We start from the raw sequence: 24,768 nt of genomic DNA, 5'->3' as shown, positions 1-24,768 counted from the left end.
TATATATATATATATATATATATATATATATATATATATATATATTTGAATGTTTGAATAATAGTCTGTAAACTCAAACTTGGCATTACATAATGTTTCCTAATGTTTATGGCGATGAATTTTAATACAAATGTGTTCTCAGCCATGGGCAAGTAGGCAAGTATCTCAGTGGTTATGTTCTTTACTATCCGCAGGTGAGGGTCGTTTCAGCCGTCCTATTTTTATCCAGGAGCCACAAGATGTCATTTTTCCTTTGGATTTATCTAGATCTGAAATTATTCTGACATGTACTGCAAATGGATACCCTTCCCCGCATTACAGGTAAAATATACTTCTTTGTACCATGTTGTCTTCTTTCTGGTTGCTATAAAACAGACACAGAGTAGGGATCCTCAGATACACCCTACATATTCAAAGTACACCTAATGATATTTTCCCACTGTTACTCAGCTTTGTCTACACAATTCATATAGGTGTATATACATATTCAGAACCATAATGCATTCCTTTATGCTGCATTCTCGACATCATTTTTAGGTAACCACAACTATGCATATATCTATTGCTTCTTTGATATTTATTCTCGGGATTTGTCGCAAGCAGACACATACATACTTAGAACTAAGAAAGAATCAGTGAAGACAACACCTAAATATATGAAAACAAAAAAAGGGGAGGGGGAAAATGAGGAAGATTTAGTTTCACAAGCTGAAAAAAATATAAGTTTATTTTACATTCCACATTTCTACTTCAGTTGAAATATACTACCTTAGTTTCTCATAAGCAATAACAAATGGCCTTCTATAAACTAACAATCAAAGTGGAAACTTCAACTCATTTCAAGAGATCAAATTCTGAAACTTTCCCAGCAGCTCCCTTGTGCCAAAAGTACTAATTGTAGAAAAACTATGTTGAAGGCAATTATGTACATTTTAGGCTGAGAAAGAATTTTTACTACAGAAAAAAATGTTTGTCTCTCATATAGAATTTTATTTTGAAAGCCTTCATTTGTATGTTATTTCGAATTGCTCTTCCTTTTCTCATATGTGTCTGCCTAAAGAGAACATGTGAGGAAGTATGCGGTGTCTTCTCTGGGATCTTTGTAATATCAGGGGCACATACATTGGTTTTGAATAAAACTTTTAACAAAAACGTTTTAAAACTAAAAATAATTTTTCTTTTCTGGCATTCTTTCGCTTTTAATTTACTACAAAGAGATAAGTAAAGGGCAAGAAGGAAGAATGATTTTTTTTCTTATTTACACAGTTGCCATGTGAGTGGACTTCAAAGATCTATAAATTTATATGTATATAAGTTGTATTCTTTTAAATGAAATGATATTTTGTTGGTAAGAACTGTGTGCAATGTGAATATAAGGATTAAAAAAAGTCAAAATGGTATTTTGTGATTTGGATTTTAAAAGCTGTTCCAAAGTGTTAATTTTTAGACACGGAATTGGATTGGCATACGCAAAGTGCAACTGTAAGTCAATTTTTAGCAAACCAGGGTGACTTTCCTGACTTTCACATTGTGATGAAATACAGCTGAAGTCTCTATAATTACTAGAGGAATATAGTCAGTTATTTATAAATTGCCAAAGCTATGAGCATCTCTGCATTATTTTGTATTTAGCTTTTATTTTATAGAATAACTTCATCATCTTTCATTCATAAGTCTTTTTTTCTTAATAAATTCTTAACCCAATTCAAGTTAACTGATTGGGAAAGACCTATCACTTTCCTAATTATTTTGATCAAATTCATTTTTTCTTATTTATTTTGCTGTTTTTTATTTTTATTTTTCATATTAATTACAGTTTATTCACTTTGCATCCCACTGTAGCCCACTCCTTTATTCCCTCCCAATTCCACCCTTTCTCCCTCATCCTCTCCCATGGCCCTCTCCAACTCTACTAATAGGGAGGTCCTCCTCCCCTTCCATCAGGTCTCATCAGTACTGGCTGCATTGTCTTCCTCTGCAGCCTTGTAAGGCTTCTCCCCCTAATGGAGAGGTGATCAAAGAGCTAGACATGAATTCATGTCAGAGACAGCCCCTGTTTCTAGGGAACTGTCTTGGAGACTGAGCTGCCATGGGCTACATCTAAAGATGTCTTGAGCTTGGTGAGATGGTTCAGCAGTGAAGAAGAGGATTCACAGCTCTTGTAACAGAGCAGATTTGATTCCCACTGTGCTGAAAACAGCTTGTGTAATTCACATTCCAGCAGATCTGACACCCTTTTCTGGCCAGTGCTGGTACTGCAGGTGTACAGACATACATGCCAGACAACTACCTTTACAGGTAAAAAAAAAAAAAACAAAACATTTTTAGAAAAGGGTTATTACTTTAACCAGAGATGAAATAGGTAAAATATATTTAAAACATTTTTTAGGATCATCTCAACTGATCATATATTTAGCTCATATGATGGGGGCAGATATCTGAATGCCTATATATTTTTCAGTTTGTTAAGTACAACTTAAATTAGTACAGTATATTTGAAATACTTATTTTCTTGCAATAAGTAGAAAACTATAAACTTCTGGTTCTGAAGACAGTTTTCTAGTTAGTACATCAATGAAGACAAAATAAAGAATATGGCTAGAAATTCTAATTGCACTAAATGGGTTATGTTCCTTGGGTATTTGTAAACTAGAAACCTAAAGACAAACAATTTAGCTTTTCATTTCTAATCTTTATCAAGTATACCTTCCTCATATTTAATGATAAGAAACTCATGGGCAAGAGGCTTTGGAATGAAAAAAAAAAGAATTAAAATTTTAATGCCTAAATGTCAGACTCTGACCCAATTTCCTTGATAATGAAGCAAAGAGCAGTGGTATTTCATACATTATATCCGAGGTGTGTGATGTAAAGGTTTAGTTTTCCTGTTGCCATTTCTGATTATATTTGTTTTTTCTTTACAACTTACTAATAACTCTTTTAGAGTTAGATTTTTTTTTTTTTTGGTAGAATGAGCACTAGAGAAAAGGTCTTTATTATTATAGTCCAAGGTTAGACAAGGTTATTTAGGGAAAATGAGAAAATAGTACAAAGAGCCTTTCCCTTTAAAATAAGAATTATCTTCTCTAGAGGCAATTCTGTTCTACAAATAACTCTGGGAAGATCATTTCTTAACAGTCGACTTTCCTATATTGGTATTAAAACAAAGAAAGAAGAAAAGAAAGAAAGAAAGGAAAGAGAGAGAATTAGAGAGAGAGAGGGAGAGAGAGAGAAGTTAAAGGGAATGAATGCATTGCTTTAAAAGTTTTGTTTGGTGGGATTGGGAGGAGGTCAGGGAGGAGTCCACATCCAGGATACAAAGTGAAAAAATTGTAATAAATAATATATTTTATAAAGTTTTGCTTGTTATTCTAATCAAGATCATATCATTAAACTTATTCTATTTTTCCCAAATATATCTTTACATTAGTTCTTTTGCACAGAAAATAAATTATATCCTTTTCGTTGTTGTTTTGTAAACTTAGTATAGAAAAATGTAATCTCATGAGAGGAAATAACAATCTTAAAGTTAGGTTTTTGGAAGTTGAGGAGTAATTTGTGCAAAGTCATATTCTCTGAAATAAATATTCTGCAAACAAGAGCATAATTAAAGTCAAGACCCAGGGAAAAACTTGTTTGCACAGTTTCAATGTCCAGGGAACATATAGACAAAGAGGAGTAAGGGAGCCTTGCAAAGGAAAAGAGAAGTGGATCATCCAAAATGAGTGATAGGAAAAAAAAAACTTGCTTATAGCTAGAATCTCTAGGAAAATCAGCTAGCAGAGACTTAATCTCACATGTTCTAAGGGATTCGTAAACAAACACATTATTTCTGCACACAATACACTTTTTCTCAGACAAAAGAAGTCGGGATATAGGTGATTACTTCTGTTAGCGGGAAAGAAATAGGACCATTCATTAAGTGGAAGTCTCTCTAGAAAATAGGAGGGTCAGGAAACTCTTAGGAGATGCCATTCTCTCTTCTTACATTTCTCCATTTCATGTTGCTAATTCCTTCCTGGGATCAAGCAGGGAATAAATCATGAAATATTTATAATGGGTGGACACAAAGATGGACAGGACAGTAATGACAACCCAGACATGGAGGCAACATTCTCCAATGCATTCTGAAATAAGAACAGCAGACATACTTAGAACATAGATTTTATTGCTTTCCTACAATGATCTGGGGCTGGGCTCAGAAACAGGTGCTTTTAAAAAATCACTTAAAGCAGAGAACTGATTTGTTAGAAATCACACACAAAGGCATTCATGTGTGTGCACATTAACCAGTGACAGCAAATAGAGCCCCCAGCCTTATTGTTCAATAAGGTCTCAACTAATTAACTATGAATGATATTCCACGGCAAAAGGATCAGATTCCAGTTCACACTGATCACCTCTTAGAAATATGTGTTAGTTCATATGCTTAAAAATATTCACTTAACACGTGTTTTCTAGTTTATAACAAAAAAACAATCCCTTGTCTGTGTAATGCTATCAATAAAGTATGTCTGACAATCACATCAATGAACTGAAACTATTTCTCCGTTTATTTAAGCATATTAATTAGGACAAAGCCCACACCTAGAGCTGAACTCCTGATCTATATGCACAGTTTAATAATCATTGTACCACAGTGATTAGAATGATTATGGTGTTACTGTGAAGAATTCATTTGCTGCAGCTAAGCCAACAACTTTGAATTTGTGTTGAAAAACAATTACTGCGTTTAATTAGAAGCATGTAATGATGACAGCAGTTATTTCAGTGATTGATTCCAAAATTAAAGAGAGCTGGCAAACTAAGTATGGTATACCCTTCTCTTTCAAAATGATAGAGAACACGGAGGTCTGAGACTGTGCCCTCTAAGCAAATTATGAAAGACAGGTTTAAAGTGAGAGCAAAGAAAATATTGGCATCTTGAGACAAGCCAGTGGGAAGTGATGTTTCCTGCTTTCTCAGTCCTAAGAGCTCGTACAAGAAGCAGTATGTACAAATCACTATTGAAAAAAATGTAAAAAACCCAAGATGTATAGATGGACACTATATCATGGTTATCTTCATTTTATTAAAAAAGAGTTGTCATCTACAGAAGGTAGCCAAATCATTTAAAATTCGACAGGATTGGCTCAAATCCTCTGTCTGATTAGATATTTGACCCATCACTTCATATTTTTGGTAGTGTATGTGGGGTAACCTAATTCAGTATTTCTTTTCTATTTTAGTAGACATTAGTTAGGTTTTTGGCAATGTCTCTGTCTCAATGCCACTTCCAAATCAAAGATATCCAATAAAATGTTATACAATACCATTCTTTTCTCACAATTATGCACCCGAAAAAAAAACATATTTTCACTACGAATAAAAGAATCATAACAAGGCAGGCATATACCCTTAAAAATGTGATATGAAAACTGCTTACATCATGTAGGAAGAGACCGTTTGGCAATGAGATCCAGACAAATGGCCCTAAAGCAGTGGTTCTCAGCCTCTGGGTTGAGACCCCTTTGGAGGTTGGACAACTCTTTCACAGAAGTTGCCTGAGACATCAGAAAACATGGGTATTTCCATGGTTCATAACAGCAGAAAAATTACACTTATGAAGTAGAAACAAAAATTATTTTATGGGTGGGAGTCAGCACAAGAGGAGCAGTATGAGGAAGATTGAGAATAACTGCCCTAAAGCCTAGAGACAGTAACAGAAGCAGAAGAACTTTGCCAGCTTTCCTGAATCCTTCCTTTTTAAGCTGAGGATAAAGTCTTCATTTCAGAGGTTACTTCCAGAAATCCTAAGCAGAGGGACTGACTTACATTATCCCACAAATCCAGGTCATCAGTGAGAGCATGAACAATCTTTAGTCCCTGTTGAGTTTGCTCTAATTATGAAATCAGCTACTGTTCTCTGTCATTTTTATTGTGACAACTGTACACTCTAAATTAAACCTAGCACTGAAATATACAGATTTGTCTGTGTTTGGGGGTTTTGGTTCTCAAAACTCCAATATCATGTAAAAGTTATACTGGATGACTGGGTCTGTTCTAATCTGTCTTCTATTGTAGACCATGAGCCATGACCATGACAATGAGTGGGGAAAGGTTTTGTTTCTTTTCCCTTGTATTTTTCTTCTCTACAAGTGATAGTTGTATGATTCATTTTATTAAATGTATATTCCCATAAACGCTTTATATGACTACATACAATTTACATCTTTGAGAGGTACCTTATTAATGTGCAACATTCATAATGTAAAATATGAATTAGGGAGATGTCCAATGAGAGAAGTGATTCTAGTAAGAGCTGGTGAATGACGCTGGAGAAGTGGCTCAGAGTTTAAGGGTACTGTCTGCTCTTTAAAAGGTCCTGAGTTCAATTTCCAGCAATCACAGTGGCTCACAATCATCTATAATGAGACATGGTGCTCTCGGCATGCAAGTATACATGAAAGCAGAACATTATATACACAATAAATAAATAAATAAATAAATCTTTTTTTAAAAAAAGAGGTGATGAATGCATATTCACTGATCTTGAAATGACCAAACGGAGTCTTCTAAGGTTGTTTATGAAGCCTTCCAAATAACACTAACGTCCTTTTTTCAGATAGATAACTCTTACACTGAAGGATTGTTGACTAATAGCTAAGCTGAGAGAATTTGGCTTCTTAAAAAAAGGTCTCAAGCTGCATTTGTTTTGCTAACATATAATTTTAGGTTGGCTTTCTCAACTGCCATTGAAATATTTTCAACGTGATTAATTTTCCAAGTGGCAGACTCACAAAGACAATAACATTTTGAAACTTTCGGGTTATTATTGTTTTGTTATCAGCCTTGAATGGGGATTGTCAGACCCTTGCTGGCATTCCTCATGCTGGGTGTAATGTAGCTTTCTTGGGTTTCTGTCTCAAAATCATTTCTGACATTCAGTTTTGCAATGCCACTTGTGAGGATTCAGGCAAGGTATACATTACTTGAAAAGTCTCTAAAGAAATAGATGTCAGAATTATTGACTGAAGTCTAAATTGTATTTCTCATGTTAAAGGTTCTGCTGCCTTTCTGCTTTCACATGAGTGAGGGTTTGTAACTTATAATGGGTAGAAAGCTTCCAAACAACATGCCAATTTGTATCGCTGACCCCAGAACAATTGTATTTGCCAGGCCTTGTAGAATAGGCCTATAATCTCAGCATGTGGGAGAGTAATACAAGAGGCTTTCTGAGACTCATACTCCAACCAAGGACCATGCATGGAGATAACCTAGAACCCTTGCACAGATGTAGCCCATGGCAGCTCAGTCTCCAAGAGTGTTCCCTAGTAATGGGAACAGGGACTTTTCTGACATGAACTCAGTGGCTGGCTCTTTGACCACCTCCCCCTGTGGAGGTAGCAGCCCTACCAGGCACAGAGGAATACAGTGCAGCCAGTCCTGAGGAGACATGATAGGCTAGGGTCAGATAGAAGGGGAGGAGGACTTCCCCTACCAGTGGACTTGGGGAGAGGCATGGGAGGAGATGAAGGAAGAAGGGTGGGATTGGCTACAGCTGGGATACAAATTGAATAAACTGTAATTTATAAAAAAAATAAATAATTTAAAAAAGAATAAAAGAGAAATGGATTTCAAGTGCAACAGCAGGCATGACTTCAGAGTTTGTTTAGGGTAAGACTGGGTCAACTGGGTCACCTAGTAAGAACATGTCTCAGATGTTTTTAAAAAACTAAAATGAGGCTGTAGATGTAGTCCACCATTAAAAAAACATGTTGAGTCTGTGAGGCCCTAGGTTCAAACCCCAGTACTACAAACACAAGCTAAACATCATTGTCCTTAATGAAACTACTGAGACCATCCCACGAGTAATCATGTGTTTTGTGTGGATTTGTCTTTGTTTATTTTTATTCTTACAGGAATCCAACAGTATGATTTTTATGATAAATAGCATTATATTCTTCATATTACTTATCTAACTTTCTTTCTTTCTTTTTACTTGAAGGTGGAAACAAAATGGCACAGATATTGACTTCAGCATGACTTATCACTATAGGTTGAATGGAGGCAGTTTGGCCATTAGCAGCCCCCGCACGGATCAAGATATTGGCACCTACCAGTGTCTGGCCACCAATCCTGTGGGCACCATTCTGAGTAGAAAAGCCAAACTACAGTTTGCATGTAAGTTCATGGGGAAAATCCATACTCACCATATCCTGGAAAATAGTCTAGTGATATATCTATGTGGGCCCCAAAAGACAGCTTTGTCAGTTACCTGTTCATTGAAGTCAAATGAAATTTTATATGTATAAAAAGTTATGCTTGTGCATTTTATAAATCTAGGCTCCTGACAATAATGGAAATCTGTTTTTTAATAGATACTATTTTTGAAATTATATACTGTGAAGTATTCTTAGAAACATCCCTAAAAATGTAATACATCAATATTAAGATGCATACATTTATCACTGCCCCTTTATTTTTTTCCTGGTATTAGCATGGACTGCACAGGAAAGAAACCCCAGGGCAGTGGTGTCATGTGGGGCAGACGGGTGTTCCTCCAGGAACAGTGATCATACACCCACCGTGAGATGTAGGTGGAAATATAGTGGTTGCCACAGGCGGACTTTATATTAACTGTAACAATGTCCAGCTGTATCACATAAATGTCATCCAAGTAATTACCTTTGTGACATTTGGGAACATTAGCAGATGAACAATAGACACTGCTTCTTATATCCTTTAAATATAGTGTTTCTAGGGATTAAAATGCTTCATAGTGAATTCAGTGAGAGCCTTGTTGGAGAGTAATTATATCTCCCAACGCGGACAAAGTAGAAGGCTTGCATTTCCTCCTTGTATGACTCCCTGCACTTAGATAAGTCAGAAAACCAGAATGTTAGCTGCTTCTGTTCTGGGGCTCATGGAAATGTCTGTGCTGTCTATTACTTTCAAAAGACAAATTGAAAATTTCTGTTTGGAAATATGTGACCCAACCTATCCTGCAAAAATTTTTAGCTACTGACAGATAAATGGATTGATAATTGGGTTTATTTTCCATTGTAGTTCTCAGGCTCCCAAGACTGTTCTGCAGCAGATATACCATGGACCACAGAGAATATGAATTCAATGATTGGGAGATGGCCCTGCCTTTATATACATATAAAACAATGATCATTATATTTGATTTCTGTATTGGGGAATCTCTTGAACATAGAGCCATGAGAAAAGTATAAACACATATACTATTTTACCTGTTTGGAAGGTAGATATTCAAAGAACATTGGAATCAGATTATACACTGACATATTCCAAAGGAAGTTACAAACAGCATATAATATTTATTCATAAGATCCCCTGCACTCTGCCCAAAGTATGGTTATGAGTCTCAGCATCTGCTTGATACACTGCTGGGTAGAGTCTTTCAGAGGCCTTCTGTGATAGGTTCCTGTCCTGTTTCTTGCTTTCTCCTTCTTCCTGTGTCCATCCCATTTGTCTTTCTGATTGAGGATTTATCTTCTTACCGAGTGTCTTCCTTCTTGCTTAGCTTCTTTGTATACAGATTTTGGTATGTTTATCCTATATTATATGTCTCTTATAAGTGTCCTCTTATAAGTGTGATTATACCATATGTGTCTTTCTGCTTCTGGGATACCTCATTCTGGATGATATTTCCTAGATTTCCTATATCTCACCATTTGCCTGCAAATTTCATGAGTTCCTTGTTTTTAATTGCTGAGTAGTATTCCATTGTATAAATGTACCACAATTTCTTTATTTATTCTGGGTTGTTTCCAGATTCTGGCAATTATGAATAAAGCTGCTACAGACATGGTTGGGCAAATGTCCTTGTTGTGTTCTTGAACACACACACAGGAACGCACACACACACACACACACACACATGGCTGGATCTTGAGGAAGTGCCATTCCTAATCATCTGAGAAAGTGCCAGATTGATTTCCAAAGTGGTTGCACAAGTTTACATTCTCACCAGCAACGGAGGAAGGTTCCCCTTTCTCCATATACTCTCCAGCATATATTTTCACCTGAGTTCTTGATCTTAGCCATTCTGATGGGTGTAAGGTGAAATCTCAGGGTCATTTTGATTTGCATCTCCCTGATGACTAAGGATGTTGAGCATTTCTTTAAGTGTTTCTCTACCATTCTATATTCCTCTACAGAGAAGGGGGAGATAAGACCTGGGAAGGACAGGAGCTTCACAAGGAGAGCAACAGAACCAAAAAAAAAAAAAAAATCTGGGCACAGTGGTCTTTTCAGAGACTGATACTCCAACCAAGGACCATTCATTGATATAACCTAGAACCTCTGCATAGATGTAGACCATGGCTACTCAGTGTCCAGTTAGGTCACTGACCTAGAAAGGGGGACACTGACATGAACTCAGTAGCTGGCTCTTTGATCACCTCCCCTGGATGGGGAAGCAGCCTTGCCAGGCCACAGAGGAGGATAATGCAGCCAGTCCAAATGAGACATGATAAGCTAGGGTCAGGTGGAAGTGGAGGAGGACCTACCCTATCAGTGGACTTGGAGAGGGACATGGGTGTATATAAAGGAGGGAAGGTGGGATTGGAAGGGAATGAGGGAAGTGGCTATAACTGGGATACAAATTGAATACACTGCAATTAATATAAAAGTAAACATTTAATAAAATATATTATATCTTTTCATTACTTTTTTTTTCCTTTTGAGGTCTAAAAGTGAATGGCTCCTGTGCTTATCATACAAGTGTTAAGATCAAAGTTCAAGCCCCTGCACCTATATAAAAAAGCTGAGTGTCATGATAACCCTATAATTTCAGAACTGGGGAGATGGAAACAGGTAGTTCTGTGAGGCTTACTGGCCAGCTCATCTCATCCATTTGGTCAGCTCCATATTCAGTAATAGACCCTGTATGAAAATATAAGTTGGAATGTAATTGAGGAAGAAACCCGAAATCAAACTCCCACCCTCACAAATATGTGCACACGCCTGAACATCATGTGAACAAATGCATTTACACTACTATCCTTGCAAAAAGTAGGAATGTCTATATGTAGTAACTGACCTTTGTTGTGCAAACTTACCTGATCTTAGGCACTAAAAATACATGTTGGAAAGAGAGAAAGAGCCCAAGCATTCTGCGTTCTTGTAAAGTACTTATACTATACTGATTCTGTTTTTGAAAAACTTCATATTGCATTCAGGGAGAGGTTTCCTAGAGTATAACACAGAAAACAAAGTCTAGATAAATGTTGAACAAATGCAAAGTTCCCTGAACTTCATTCTTGAATGTATCTTCATTCTTGAATGCATCACCTTCTTACATTAACATTTGTTTGACTAAAAGGGTCTTTGGCAGAATAACAAATGTGGGTCAAATGCTGGAATTTCAGATACAGTAATACCCAAAATCAACTTGTATTTCTATCATATATCCAACAGAATGCAATTAGGTCACTTCTTACAGTAACCTTCTACTGAGAAACTTACAGATTGAGCCTCACAACAGCATTTATTATATAGGGTTACCTGGGATATGAGTGTGAGTGCCTTCATTCACATAGACACTGGGAAATGATATCTCTACTCCAGTTCTCAATTTTATTATTTCTATAATCCAGCCAAACAGCATATATATATATATATATATATATATATGTGTGTGTGTGTGTGTGTGTGTGTGTGTGTGTGTTTAATTGCTATTTCAACCCGAAAACTCTTCTAGTATATATATATATATATATATATATATATATATATATATATATATATGGCTTTCTTGTCTTTTCTTTAGCTTTCATATTTACATTTAATTTGCAATTAAATAACAGTGGTTTTCAATTCATATATATGAGTACAATGCATTTTGATCGTATTTACTGCTCCATTTCTCTATTTTATCCTCCCATAGTTCTGTTGATCCCTTAGGTCCTAACTAGTCTCCCATCTGCTGTAGTATCTTTGTTAATAATATAATGAGTTTCATTAGGTTTGCTTACACAAGGTTTAAGTGAGGGGTTAGGTATAGATAACTTGGGTAACTTACTAGGAATTGTGCAAATCAGGCATTCTTTACCAATGGCCAATTGCCTATAAATCCTCAGGAAATTGTGGGTCGGTGACATAATTTTGATGTGTGCAGTATTGTCCAAGGCCTTGCATAGGAAATCATAGTTCATAAAAATTCAATAGTTCAACAGCCAGAAAATAAGTGTTCCACAGTTCACCATCTCTTCCTCTGGCTCTTATCTTCCATTTGGCCCCCTTCTTGTGATGTTTCCTGAGTTTTGCAGGGACTGTGATATAGGGGTCTCATGTGGCTGAGAACTCAACAGTCACAGAATTTTCAACCTCTTTTTTAAATTTAATTTTATACATATATTTAATTATTACAATTTATTCACTTTGTAGCCCGATGCAGCCCCCTCTCTTGTCTCCTCCCAGTCCTTCCCTCTTCTCCCTCTATGCCAATTCCCTAGCTCCCTGATAGGGGAGGACCCTCTTCGCATTCTAGCTGACCCTAGTTCATTAATTCTCATCAAGGCTGCCCTAGCAAGGCTGCAACCCCAAGAGGAAGGTGAGCAGACAACCCGCTACAAGTCAGAGACAACCCCTGTACCCCTTACTTGGAAGCCCACTGGAAACTGAGCAGCCAATTGGCTTCCTTTGAACAGAGGGTCTAGGTTCTCTCCATGCATGGTCCTTAGTTGGAGTATCAGTCTCAGGAGGGCCCCCTTGGGCTCAGGTTTTTGGCTCTGTTGTTCTTCTTGTAGAGTTCTTGCCCCCTTCCCCCACGATCTTTCTATCTCCCTCTTCTTCCAAAAGGATTCCAGCACTCTGCCCAAAGTATGGCAATGAGTCGCAGTACCTCCTTTGATAACCCGGTGGGTAGAGTCTTTCAGATGTCCTCTGTGGAAGGCTCCTGTCTTGTTCCTTGTCTTCTCCTACTTCTGATGTCTATCCTGTTTGCTCTTCTGAAAGAGGATTAAGCATCTTCCTTTGTTGTCTAGCTTCTTTAGGGCTATAGATTTTAGTATGTTTATTCTATGTTAAATGGTTAATATACACTTAAACATGAGTATATATCATTTGTGTCTTTCTGATTCTGCGTTACCTCACTCAGAATGATCTTTTGTAGTTCCCACAATTTGCCTGCAAATTTCATGATTTCCTTGTTTTTAATTGCTGAGTAGTATTCCATTGTATAAATGTACCACACTTTCTGTATCCATCCTCAGTTGAGGGACATCTAGGTTGTTTACAGATTCTGGTTATTATGAATAGAGTTACTATGAACATAGTTGAGCAAATGTTCTTATTAAATGGTGGGACATCTTTTGGGTATATGCCTAGGAATGGTATAGCTGGATCTTGAGGTAGCACTATTCCTAATTTTCTGAGGAAGCACCATATTCATTTCCAAAGTGGTTGTACAAGGTTACATTCCCACAACACTTTTACAAGTTATGAGCCTGTACACTTAGGACTTCCCACTGTAAAAAGTATATCCAAACAAATATGGCAGAAGTGTATATTTTCAAGTATAAAGATAATTATTTGCTCAGATTTTTTGGTTCTGTTGCTCTCCTTGTGGAGTTCCTATCCTCTCCAGATCTTACTGTTTCCCACATCTTTCCTAAGATTCCCTGCACTCTGCCCAAAGGTTGCCCATAAGTCTCAGCATCTACATTGATAGTCTGCAGGCCAGAGCCTTTCAGAGGTCCTTTGTGTCAGGCTCCTGACTTGTTCCCTCTTTTCTCCTTCTTGTGATGTCCATCCTCTTTGCCTTTCTGGATAGTAATTGAGCATTTTAACAAGAGTCCTTCCTCTTGATTAGTTTCTTTAGGTGTACAGATTTTAGTAGGTTTATCCTATATTATATGTCTATATGAGTGAGTATATACTGTGTGCATCTTTCTGCTTCTGAGGTAGCTCACTCAGGATGATCTTTGAGCACAGGGGTCTTTCCTGAGACTTATATTCCAACCAAGGACTTTGCATGGAGATAACCTAAGACCCCTGCACAGATGTAGCCCATGGCAGTTCAGTATCCAAGAGGGTTCCATTGTAATAGGAACAGGGACTATCTCTGACAGGAACTGATTGGCCTGATCTTTAATTACCTCCCTCTGAGGGGGAGGCAACATTATCAGGCCACAGAAGAAGACAACATAGCCACTCCTTGATAAGACCTAACTGACTAGGATCAGAAGGAAGGAAAAGAAGACCTCCCCTGTCAGTGGACTTGGGGAGGGGCATGCATGCAGAGGGTGGAAGGAGGGAGGGATTGGGACAGGAGGAGGGAGAGAACCACAGGGGGGATACAAAGTGAATAAAGTGTAATTAATAAAGAAAAAAAAGAAAAAAGACCTCCTCAACTACAATTTCTTTTGATGGTCTTTACACTACCAACTCTAGTTATTTTTCCATGTAGGAAGTGTTCATTCCAATTTGATCATAAGTGATAATCACCATAACAGACCCACCATTTCTGAACCAGTAAGCACAGGCTGCCTGGCCATTCAGTAGCATTGCACATAGGGACCATAACTGAGCACAACTGTAAATGACAGTTTTCTCCCACAATCAGGCACTAGAATGGTAGCCAAGAAGGAGTGAGCTTTCAGCCCAACTCTAGCTTGATTTCAGTTTCCAGCAAGTTGAAGGCGTGCAGTCTTGTGCAATAAGTTGTTACCAATCAGTCCGTGCTTTCCATACCCTTTATATATAATGGTTCTGTTAAAATGTCTGATAATGATAAAGTCAGATAATATTGTTGTCTCTGTTTTGTAGACTCGAAGCTTAAAGCCTAAACAAATTGTGGCTTTTGCTCAGAGTGTATTGTTGGGAAACACTTATTAATTTAATTATATTTATTTAGAAAACCTGAGCTTACTTTTTAAATCAATGTTCATGATGTGTAATAAAAAAAGATCCGTTTGTGACACCAGCTACACAAGTCATGGGAGCTGCAGTCTTCCCGTGTTTCAGCTTGAAATGATGCAATTTCTCTTCTACGTGAACACCTGGAAGGTAGGAATCTGTGCAATAAAGCTGGGGTTGGTGTTTGAGAACTTGATGTGCATGTCACATCATGAAGGCTACATCCAGCTCCAGGTATTCAGCACCCACACCCCACCTCTGTGTACTCAGTTCCCCAGATCTCTCCAGAGGAAACCTTGATGACAGCAGACACACCTGCTCTTGCTCTATTCTTCTTACTTCTGTGTGCTTCCCCTCAGTTCAACTCTTTTTATAATTTAGTTGACATTCCTTTTCTTCAGAAATATTTTTGAGAACTTCGTTATTGTTTCCCAACATTACTTTAATCAGCACAGCTACATCTAAGCAGTCAAGCTACTAAGAAGGTAACTTGTGACCTTGTATAGTTCTTTTTTAGTTCTTTTTATCCCCCTACACATTATTTATTTTGAGAACTTCATACATAAGACACCATTAATCTTATTCATGTAAGTCTCTGCCCCCCTGGTTACAACTTTTAAGGAACCCTAAGAAAGCAGAAACCTTTACATGTCAGCATGTTCACAGAAACCCTATTTACACACATATTTCTAAGTTAGAATGAAGTTTTGCATCAAAATAAAACCGTTTGAACACTTCTGATAACTGTGTTTTGCTACTTTCTTGTAGCATTGCTTTGGGCTTCAGAGACAATAGCTTCATACACATCCTTTCTGAACCTAAATTGTCCACGTGAGATTTTGCAGCTATGTATTAGGTAAATGATGTCTTTTATTTGTAACTTTTATCTTGGTATTGGCAGTCTAGTGGTACACCCTAAGTTTATTTTGTATAAGTTGTATAATTCTCTACTTCATGGCTTATCACAACATGAAACTTTCCTGATAATGTGGCCCATGTGTAAAATAAATTGCCTATTATAAATTGGTCAAATGTGACATTGTTCTTAACAAGGGATTCATTTCTCTGGTTTTCAGGCATGTTTTGAATTACCTGATCACAAAAGTTCCGGACAACCTTTCTTTAGCATAGGATTCTGGTCTAGTATATAGTCATGCATATTCTTATTTAACTTCACTCCAACACCACTCAAACTTAACTGAAAGGAAATTTTGTATCTTATCAAGTCTTGTCATTCATTCTAGAATTTTTGAGTGATATATCTAGGTTGGGTCTTTAATTTACATTTAGCTGCTTTGAATTTTCTTTTATTTCTCAAGGAATTTGATGGCAAATGTTGTATGGAAGGAAGGATTTCCTTCCTTCGTGTGTATGTTAATGAATTACTCTTTTCTTATGTACTCCTGTGGGGACATTGCAATCTGTTTCTGCTATTTAAAATATTGTCTCTTAGAAATTGAGATAGGTGTTGAGGAAGAAGCCTGTATTTTCACCAAACTATGTTTGGGAGGCTTTTATTATATAGAACTCTGACAACAATAACATAGCGAGTTAGCATAAAAAGTCATGGATCAAACTTTTTGATCATGTTTTATTCCATATTTAATCATAGCTGATGTTTCAAATAAATTTCTTCTGTTAGTGCAGAAGGGAAGGCAGCTTGCAAATTCTTCTAATTGAGTTTACATTCATTCATCTGTCCACCACATGTACATACTTGGTCTTACTTCCAAAGTAAGGGGAACACGGACTATTTCTAACAGGATCTCAAGGGCAGGCTGTTTGACCCCCCCCCCCAGGGGAGGAGCAGTCTGTTAGGCCACAGAGGAGGACTTTGCAGCCAGTCCTGAAGATACCTGATAAAACAGGGTCAAATGAAAGGGGAGGAGGTCCTCCGCTATCAGTGGACTTGGAAAGGGGCAGGGAGGAGACCAGGGAGGGAGTGTGGGGTTGGGGAGGGAATGAGGGAGTGGGATACAGCTGGGACACAGAGTTAACAAAATGTAACTAAAAAGAAAAATAAAATTAAAAAAAAAAGTATTAAGTATAGTGTGAGGCTCTGGAGATTAAATGGTACAATTAATCCAGGCAGGTGCCGCCTATTTTAACACAGCAAACAAGGGATCCCTTAAGTAGAGTTCTAAAGAAAACAACACAAGAAAGAAAGTGAATTGCCTATACACAGTAGATACTTTTGAAACTTTTTATGTGAATTTGACTAACCCTCAGATAGGATCAAAATTCTCTTTTCAGGTTGGCAGAAAGAACTGTTTTGCCCAAAACCACACAATAATGAATGACATGATCAATATTCAAACCTAGAAAGGGTATCATAAGATCCAGTCCTCCTCCACTATGTATTGCCTTAAACATTTTTATGAGGTGAAATAAGAGGTGGACTTAAGGCAACTGAGTACTACCCTGAGCAGGAAGCAAGTATGTTTGGGTAAAAAACAAAGACACCATCTAAAGGAGATAAGGCTTGATTTGAGCATTGAAATAGGTGTTTTTGTTTTCGACACAGAAACTAAATAAAATGTGAACAAGACCACTTATAAGAGAAGCAGCAGAGGGACAGAAAGGACTGAGCATGGTGAAAGGGACAGAAGGCTGCCATAAGGAAATGACAGCTGTCCTGGGTTGAGGCTGAAAAAAATCTGGTTCCTCCTTATGCAATAAAGAATCTAATGAGACTGTGAGATTCTGAGGAAATTTGAGAAAGTCAGAGTACAATGCCTCAGACATAGGCATCAAGCAAACTGCCTGCTTAGGAAGATCATTATGCGTTCAATATGACATTGTACACAATGTTAATTCATGTATTAAATGAGGATGGCGACATTGTCCACTTCATATAAAGTTGATAGAGGACTAGATATTTAATACATACAGAGCAGAGGGCCAGAACAACTGATAGGTTGTTGTGAGATGAATATAGAAAGGCAGGCAGATGCCTGTACTGTTAACAGGCCAAGATTTGTATTTTATTATTTATTCTAACACCAAGTATTTGATTGATGTCCAGAAGTCTGAAGTTTTTCATAAAAAGCAATTTGAAATTCATCATACATCTCCTTGGATAGGTTAGCTTTATATATTAAAGTTATTAATACCAAAGTTATACATATTTAGGGGTGTTGCAAGCTTTAGTTCATTTAACTTAGAAGGTGAGCTTACAAAATTCTGCATCATATCTTAGGAATGATTTTGAATGCTTCAAGGTTAACATGTAATAACAGTGCATTTTAAAGCACCATAAACATGTAGGAATTTACAGCCCTCATCATTTTTCCAGAGGAATGCAAAAGGTTTATACACACCATACCATTCATCACTATTTTGAACCTGTAAATGTTTCTAAACCACATTTTACAGATAAAGAAATTCAAGGTGATGTAACTATGTTCTTTGCCCAAGGTCACTCAAACTATGCACACTCTGAATTTGTCATGTGTATAACTTCAGATTTTAGTTTTCACTGTGTGCGTTTATTTTGAAAGTAGAATTCTCATGAATCAAAGAAAAAAAAACTGGGCTGGGAAAGTAGCTTAATAGGCAAAGCTTTGTCTTACAAGCATGAAAACCAGAGCTCAAACTTCAGAGCAATGTAGGAAAAAAAAATTAACAGCTTGTTATGACATATCCCAACATTACGGAAACAGAGACAGAATGATCCCTAGGGTTTGCTGTACAGCCAGCCAAGCCTCTGTGGTGATTTCTAGGTAATGGATCTGTGTCAAATAAAGGTGTAAAGTGTCTGTGGAATGACCACTGAGATTACCCTGACTTGAATGTAACACACATAACCTCCCTCCAATATGCACATTCATCTGCGCGCGTGTGCGCGCGCACGCACGCACGCACACACACACACACACACACACACACAAACATTTAAAAAAAAAAACAATTTTGCCATAATAGGTAAAAGTCTTAATGTAAAGGTCTTCTACTATTTGCATAATGAATTCCAGGCACTTGTGAACTTGAAAGTAATGTGTCTCGTTATTTCTTAAAGTGAAGGACTCTCACATTGATAAATAAAAATGAAAAGCATTTTGCGACCTGAGCAATTCTAAATGTCACTGAAATGAGCCCAAGACACACATGAATCTGATGACGATAAAGTGCATTTATATCTGGAAAAAGAAATTAAGTCCCAGGAAAAGAACTTCTTAAAAATAACACTCAAAAGTGCATTTGGAAATCGCAAAGACTCTGGTAGTTGTAGAGTGTACGTTAAGTGGGTAATACATACCTAATTATCAATGAAAATGCCAAATGCCTTTAAACATCATTTGTACAGAAGAAGAAAATGGCATAAACATGTACATAAAAAAACATTTCCCTCTAATTTCTTAGGTGAAAAAAGTTGACAAATTAGCTCTGCTTTTCATTATCAAGTTGAAGCAGCGCTATGATATTACAACAGATTTAGTGTACTAAATTTATTTTAATGCTATAATAACATTACTGCCAATTGGTATATTTAGGGGGAAACTTTGCTTTTAAAAATAATTCACATCTTAAACAAATGGGCCATGTGAGTTGCACAGTTAAATTACTGCTAGCTCCTATCATATTTATCTTAAAAAAACCAACAGGAATGTAGATTATCCAATGTGTTAGCCTCATTTTCCCCCACATCATCACTGCTGGAAATCTATTTATGTGTCTTATAAAAAAATGATACTTAAAAAAAATTCAGCTTCTCCTATGTCTTCCTCTACTTATGTTCAGCAGGGCCTAATCTATTTTTTTGTCCATTTGAATAAAATTGCAGATTTAAGCTGCGTGGGCTAAGAGTCTTGGTGGGAGAGAAAAATGTTACAGAGTAAGAGAATCATCCTGTCAAAACTAAGAGTTTCTTGTTTGTAAAGCTGCAGAAGAAACAGGAAGTCAAAACAGGCTTGCTGACTCATTTCGACCAGTGGTTTTGGTGGAGTTATACATAAAGTTCTGGAGAAAGTTGCTCTGTGGTCTGATGAAATGGTACATATCAATGAAGTTCTCATCTGTAGTAAATAAAGGACAGGATAAATTTCCTGGAACTTGCTTTGAATATTTATCCAATATTATCTAAATTTGGATCTAGTGTTTAAAAAAATATCTATACAAAATAAATATGAAAGAGTTCCGTGGAAACGTTTGTTTTGTTTTAAATTATTACTTTATATGTTATATTCTTATGAAATATAATATGTACAGAAAATACAGAGAAAACAGATAGTTTATCACACTCAATGGCACCTGAGTAAGAGAAGTATAGAAATTTTGAACAACCTCCCCTGTAACTTTTTCCTTCTAATTCTTCCTCCTCCTTCCATTTTGAGAGGTGAGCCATGTGTACTTGTCCAGTGAGTCAGCTGGGCATGATGGTGCATGCCTGTAATCCCTGCAGTGGGAGCGGGCGCAGAGGCAGGCAGATCTCTGCGAGTTTGAGGCCAGCCTGGTCTACAAAGTGAGTCAAGTACAGCCAAGGATACCCAGCGAAACCCTGTCTCAACCCTCGACCTCCAAAGAATTTCTAAGTCATTTCAGATAGGTCCCTTTCTGTCCATATATTATGGATATGCATGCTTATGGCATGTTCACTGTGTGTGTGTCCTTGTGTATGGAGGTCAGAGGATGAGGACAACCCTGGTACCAATTCCTATCTCCCATTATTCTTTCCTTGAGATAAAAGCTCTTCATTGTTTGATGCTAGTGAGCTTCCAGGGCATATCCTTTATCAGCCTTTTAGGAAGAAGACTGGGGTTATCGATGCTGGCTATTATGACTGGCTTTATACGGGCTCTGATGATTCAGGCTCAGGTTCCCATAGAAGGCTGTGTTACCTAATAAGCTAAATTTCCAACCATAATTTTTGCCTTTGTATATGTTAAGACTATATAATATATGTTAAAGACTGACCCTTTAGACAGCTATATTTGTAAGTTGAGTTACCTCAAGTACAAAGATATTCTTGTATCAAGACTACCTCCTGTAGTAGTCACTTTCCTCTTTGCTGTGACCAGATATGTAACAAAAGCAACTTGAGGAAGTAAGAGGTTATTCTGGCTCAGGTCGAGGATATAGTCTCTCATGGTGATGAAGGTATGAGGGACAGAAGCCAGAGCACCTGATCACATTGCATCCACAGTCTGGAATCAGAGAGGGGCATGCTGGTGCTCAGCTTGGTTTATACTCTTAAATGTAGGATCCCAACCCTGAAGTGGTAGTGCCCACATTTAAGATAGGTGTTTCCACCTTAAATAAGATGATCGAGAAAATTCCTCAGGGACCCTGCCAGAGGTATGACTTCTGAGTGATCAGATCTAAATCCATCAGGGTGACAGTATTAACTCTGACCACTATGTATGTTTTCTTATGTTCCTGAATACACTTCTCTAGTGTTTGTACATAAAGCAAACTCTCAGAACATTAATGTAAACATAGATGCATTTAAACATAACAATAGCTGGGCCAGGTGGCAAAACATATAATCCTAGTGTTCAGAACACAGAAGCAAGATTCCATGTTCTTATCTGCCTGAGCTGTATGTGTGTGTGTTTGTGTGTGTGTGTGTGTATGAAGTCTCTGTATCAAAACAGATAAGCAAGTAGCAATACTAAAATGTTATACTCTGATTTTATTAATATATAATCTTATCAACAATGTTTTCTCCTGAATTCTTAGTGATACTTGATAACACGTTTCTTTTTCTATTTTGCTTTTCTATTGACTTTTTTTTTTTAACAGTAATTGATTCTAGTTAAGACCACTTTGCTATTGTTATATATGGAAAAACACATCTCCTACTGTGTGGCTTATCTTCTTATTCTCTTAATTATGTCTGTAATAAACAGAACTTCCTAAAATCAATGTAGTCCAAATTATTTCTCTTTTTCTACATGGGTTGATAAATTTATAAAAAATTCTCTGTCTATAGTTATGAAATCAGTTTCTATATAAATTGTCTTGTACTGAAGTGCAGCTGAAATTAATTCATATACATGCTGTAATACTGAATACTATATATAACATATTCATATATTTAATATAATTATTTATTATTTATATATAATAATTTGTCATTTATATATAATCACTCATGCATACAAACATGTGTGTGTGTATGATTCTTCAGTATCCATCAGATATTGATTATAGGACCCCCCAACATGCCCAAATTTGTTTTTACTGAAGGCTTTTATGTATAATGTAATGTTATTTATAACCCCTGCTGTAATGTTGTTTATTATCTGCATCCTTTTGCATACTGTGAGTCATCTTTAAATTTCTTTGAGTGCCTAGTATAATATAAATGTTATATAAGTACTTTTGTTTTGATTTGTTTAGAGAATAATAAAAATAAAAATTATCTATTCAAGTTTGGTACAGAAAAATTTACTTTTAATGATTTTGATTCATAGTTGACTGAATCCACAAAGGCATCAATTCAAGAAGTGATGGTACGTTTTGTGTCTGTAGAAATTAAGCCGAGCTAGAATATACATTTAAGATGTAGTTCTTTCTTTGCTGTTCCACAGAGCTGCTTTCTCTGAAAAATATCAAGTGTTTGTTCTTCCTAAAGTCTATTTTTGGTTTTTTGTTTTGTTTTGTTTTCCCCCTACGTTGTTTGCTTCTGTTATATTTGCTTGTGATCATGTAAATGTCCTGTATTTGGGCTTATTGCCAAAGTAGCTTTCACACTCAGGAATTTGTGCCTGTCATGTAAGACCTTAACTACTCAGCTGTGTCTCCAGACTTTGTAGCCCTTAGGTTTTGTCATTATGTTTTTGTTGTTCCTTTGTTTGATTCTTATAACAGTTATGTAGTCAGGTTAACCTTGTATTTGCTTTATCGTCTTTTGGCCTTTGTTCCCTGAGTGCTAGGAATATAGACTTATACCACTATTGCAAGGTGCAAAAGACATATTTGACATTCTACTGATCATTTTAATTTTAGACTAAGTCTTAATATTTGAGAGCCATTACAATAGATGATATGGGTCAAGAGAAAGCATGCCTTGAGTTATAAGCTAAATTCAGTGAGAAACAAAAGCAGAGAAGAATAAATGGAGGCAAAATAAAAAAAAAATACATACCTTTATAATTCCTATCCACCAAAGGTATGATATAGGTATTTTTGAAGTATAGTCTCACTACTCTGCACTAGTCCCTGCTGGCCTTGAATTTACGAAGTAGACCAAGCTCTATTTGCATTTGCTCACTAAAGACTAGGATTAAATGAATGTGTTAGCACACCCAGATGAAGTAGATCTTTCTAATGTTAAAGTAGGACAAATTTTGGTACGTACTTTTCATTGGTTTCCATAGACCGAATAAGTTTGACTATACTGTCAAACCCGAGAGAAGTATTTCCTTTGAATCCTTATTCAAACTATTTATAATATATTAATATTCATCAGATATAAACATTGCTACCTGGTTCAAGTACTTGCACATAAGCAAGAGAACTGGAGTTCAGGTCCTCAGGGAATGTCAGGTAGATGTGGCAGACTACCTTGTAAGTCCAGACTCATAATGCAGAAACAGGCAATCCCAGGAGATGCTATTTAGGGAGACTAGCTAAGACAAGGCTATGGAAACTCTGTCTATGTTTAAGAGACCCTGCCTTTAAAGAAGAAAATAGTAGAGTGATGGGATCTCCACATTTATATATTTTCCTACATACATATGAATACTCACATATTCATGTGTGATTAATACACACACACACATACAAATACTTGAAAGGAAAATACCTCATCAATACTTATTAGATACTAATCAAACCTTTCATATAATATTTGCTAAGAAACTTGCCAGCTAGGTGCATAGCTGATTTTTCATGAAGTCATTTTGACTGTTGCTTGAGAATCTTAGCGACCTCAGGCTGGAGCTTTTACAATGTCATAGAAAGGGCTTCTGAAGTCCACCTAATGGGACTGAGTTGCTAGACTCATCAAATCAAGGGACTCTAATATTTACTTTGCTCCTGAATTATTTATGCTTTATATTGGTTGAAAACTCCAAGCAGTAACTCCAGACTTTCTGCTTACCTGTTCCAGAAAACTAGGATGGAGTATTGATATTGGTCACTTCTCAAATACTTTTTTTGTGAGCCAAATGCCTTTCCTGTGTCCTAGATAGATGGATTGGGGAGGCAGAATATCCCAAATTAATATGAACATACTTATGTAGCCCCCTCGCAGTTTTGTAGCAGTGAGATGACGTCAATTTACAGAGATCAAATAAATCAAACTTTAAGTTCTCTGAAGCTGGACATGACTTCTAGGGCTTTATATCTGTTCAAAATTAATAACATTAAATTATCAACTTTTACAATTGTTCTTTTTAGTTAAAAAGATAATGTTGTGACTGGAGTAGCTCAGTCATAAAGAACACTCGCTGCTCTTATAGACAGCCCATGTTCAGTTCCCAGTACCCATATGTTGGCTCACTGAGGCCATCTGTATCTGCAGTCTCAGGGGACCTGATAGTATCTTATGGCCTCTGTAAGACACCAAACATGCATCCAGAGCACATTTGTGCGTGAATGCAAAATACTCATATTACAAAAACCAAAGTTACAATAAATCTTAAATATATTTTCAAAAGTATATAACCTTGTTTAACTCTCAAGATTGTCATATATAATTAAAGTTCTTGTTATACCATTATTTTTACTGATGACAAAAATTATTTTTAGGAAAATAAAGTCATGTGTCCTAGAACAATAGAAAAGAAATAAACTGATATAGTTCTTGGCATTCCTAGGTTTTAACTATATTTCTATAATCATCTCTAACTAGTGTTTTTGAAATTATAAGGTATATGATGATTCTTGCAAACTCACATCCAAAACACTGATCTGAATCAACTGATCTACTACAGGACATAATATGAGACATTT

At 36.6% G+C, this 24,768-nt stretch overlaps 1 protein-coding gene across 1 annotated transcript in view; it reads left to right on the top strand.

Moving 5' to 3' along the window:
- LOC129692203 (contactin-6-like) overlaps positions 1–24,768 on the top strand; it is a 344,240-nt gene that overhangs the window by 145,392 nt on the left and 174,080 nt on the right. Inside the window, exons 3-4 of the mRNA XM_055628432.1 lie at positions 195–321; positions 7,988–8,163. Coding sequence (XP_055484407.1) covers positions 195–321; positions 7,988–8,163 — 303 coding nt within the window. The remainder of the gene's footprint in view (positions 1–194; positions 322–7,987; positions 8,164–24,768) is intronic.

This window comes from Psammomys obesus, unplaced genomic scaffold (assembly GCF_907164565.1).
Source record: "Psammomys obesus unplaced genomic scaffold, mPsaObe1.curated_primary_1811, whole genome shotgun sequence".
NCBI classification, from domain to species: Eukaryota; Metazoa; Chordata; class Mammalia; order Rodentia; family Muridae; genus Psammomys; species Psammomys obesus.
Note: the sequence above shows the minus strand (reverse complement) of the source record. Positions and strands in the feature narration are given on the sequence as shown.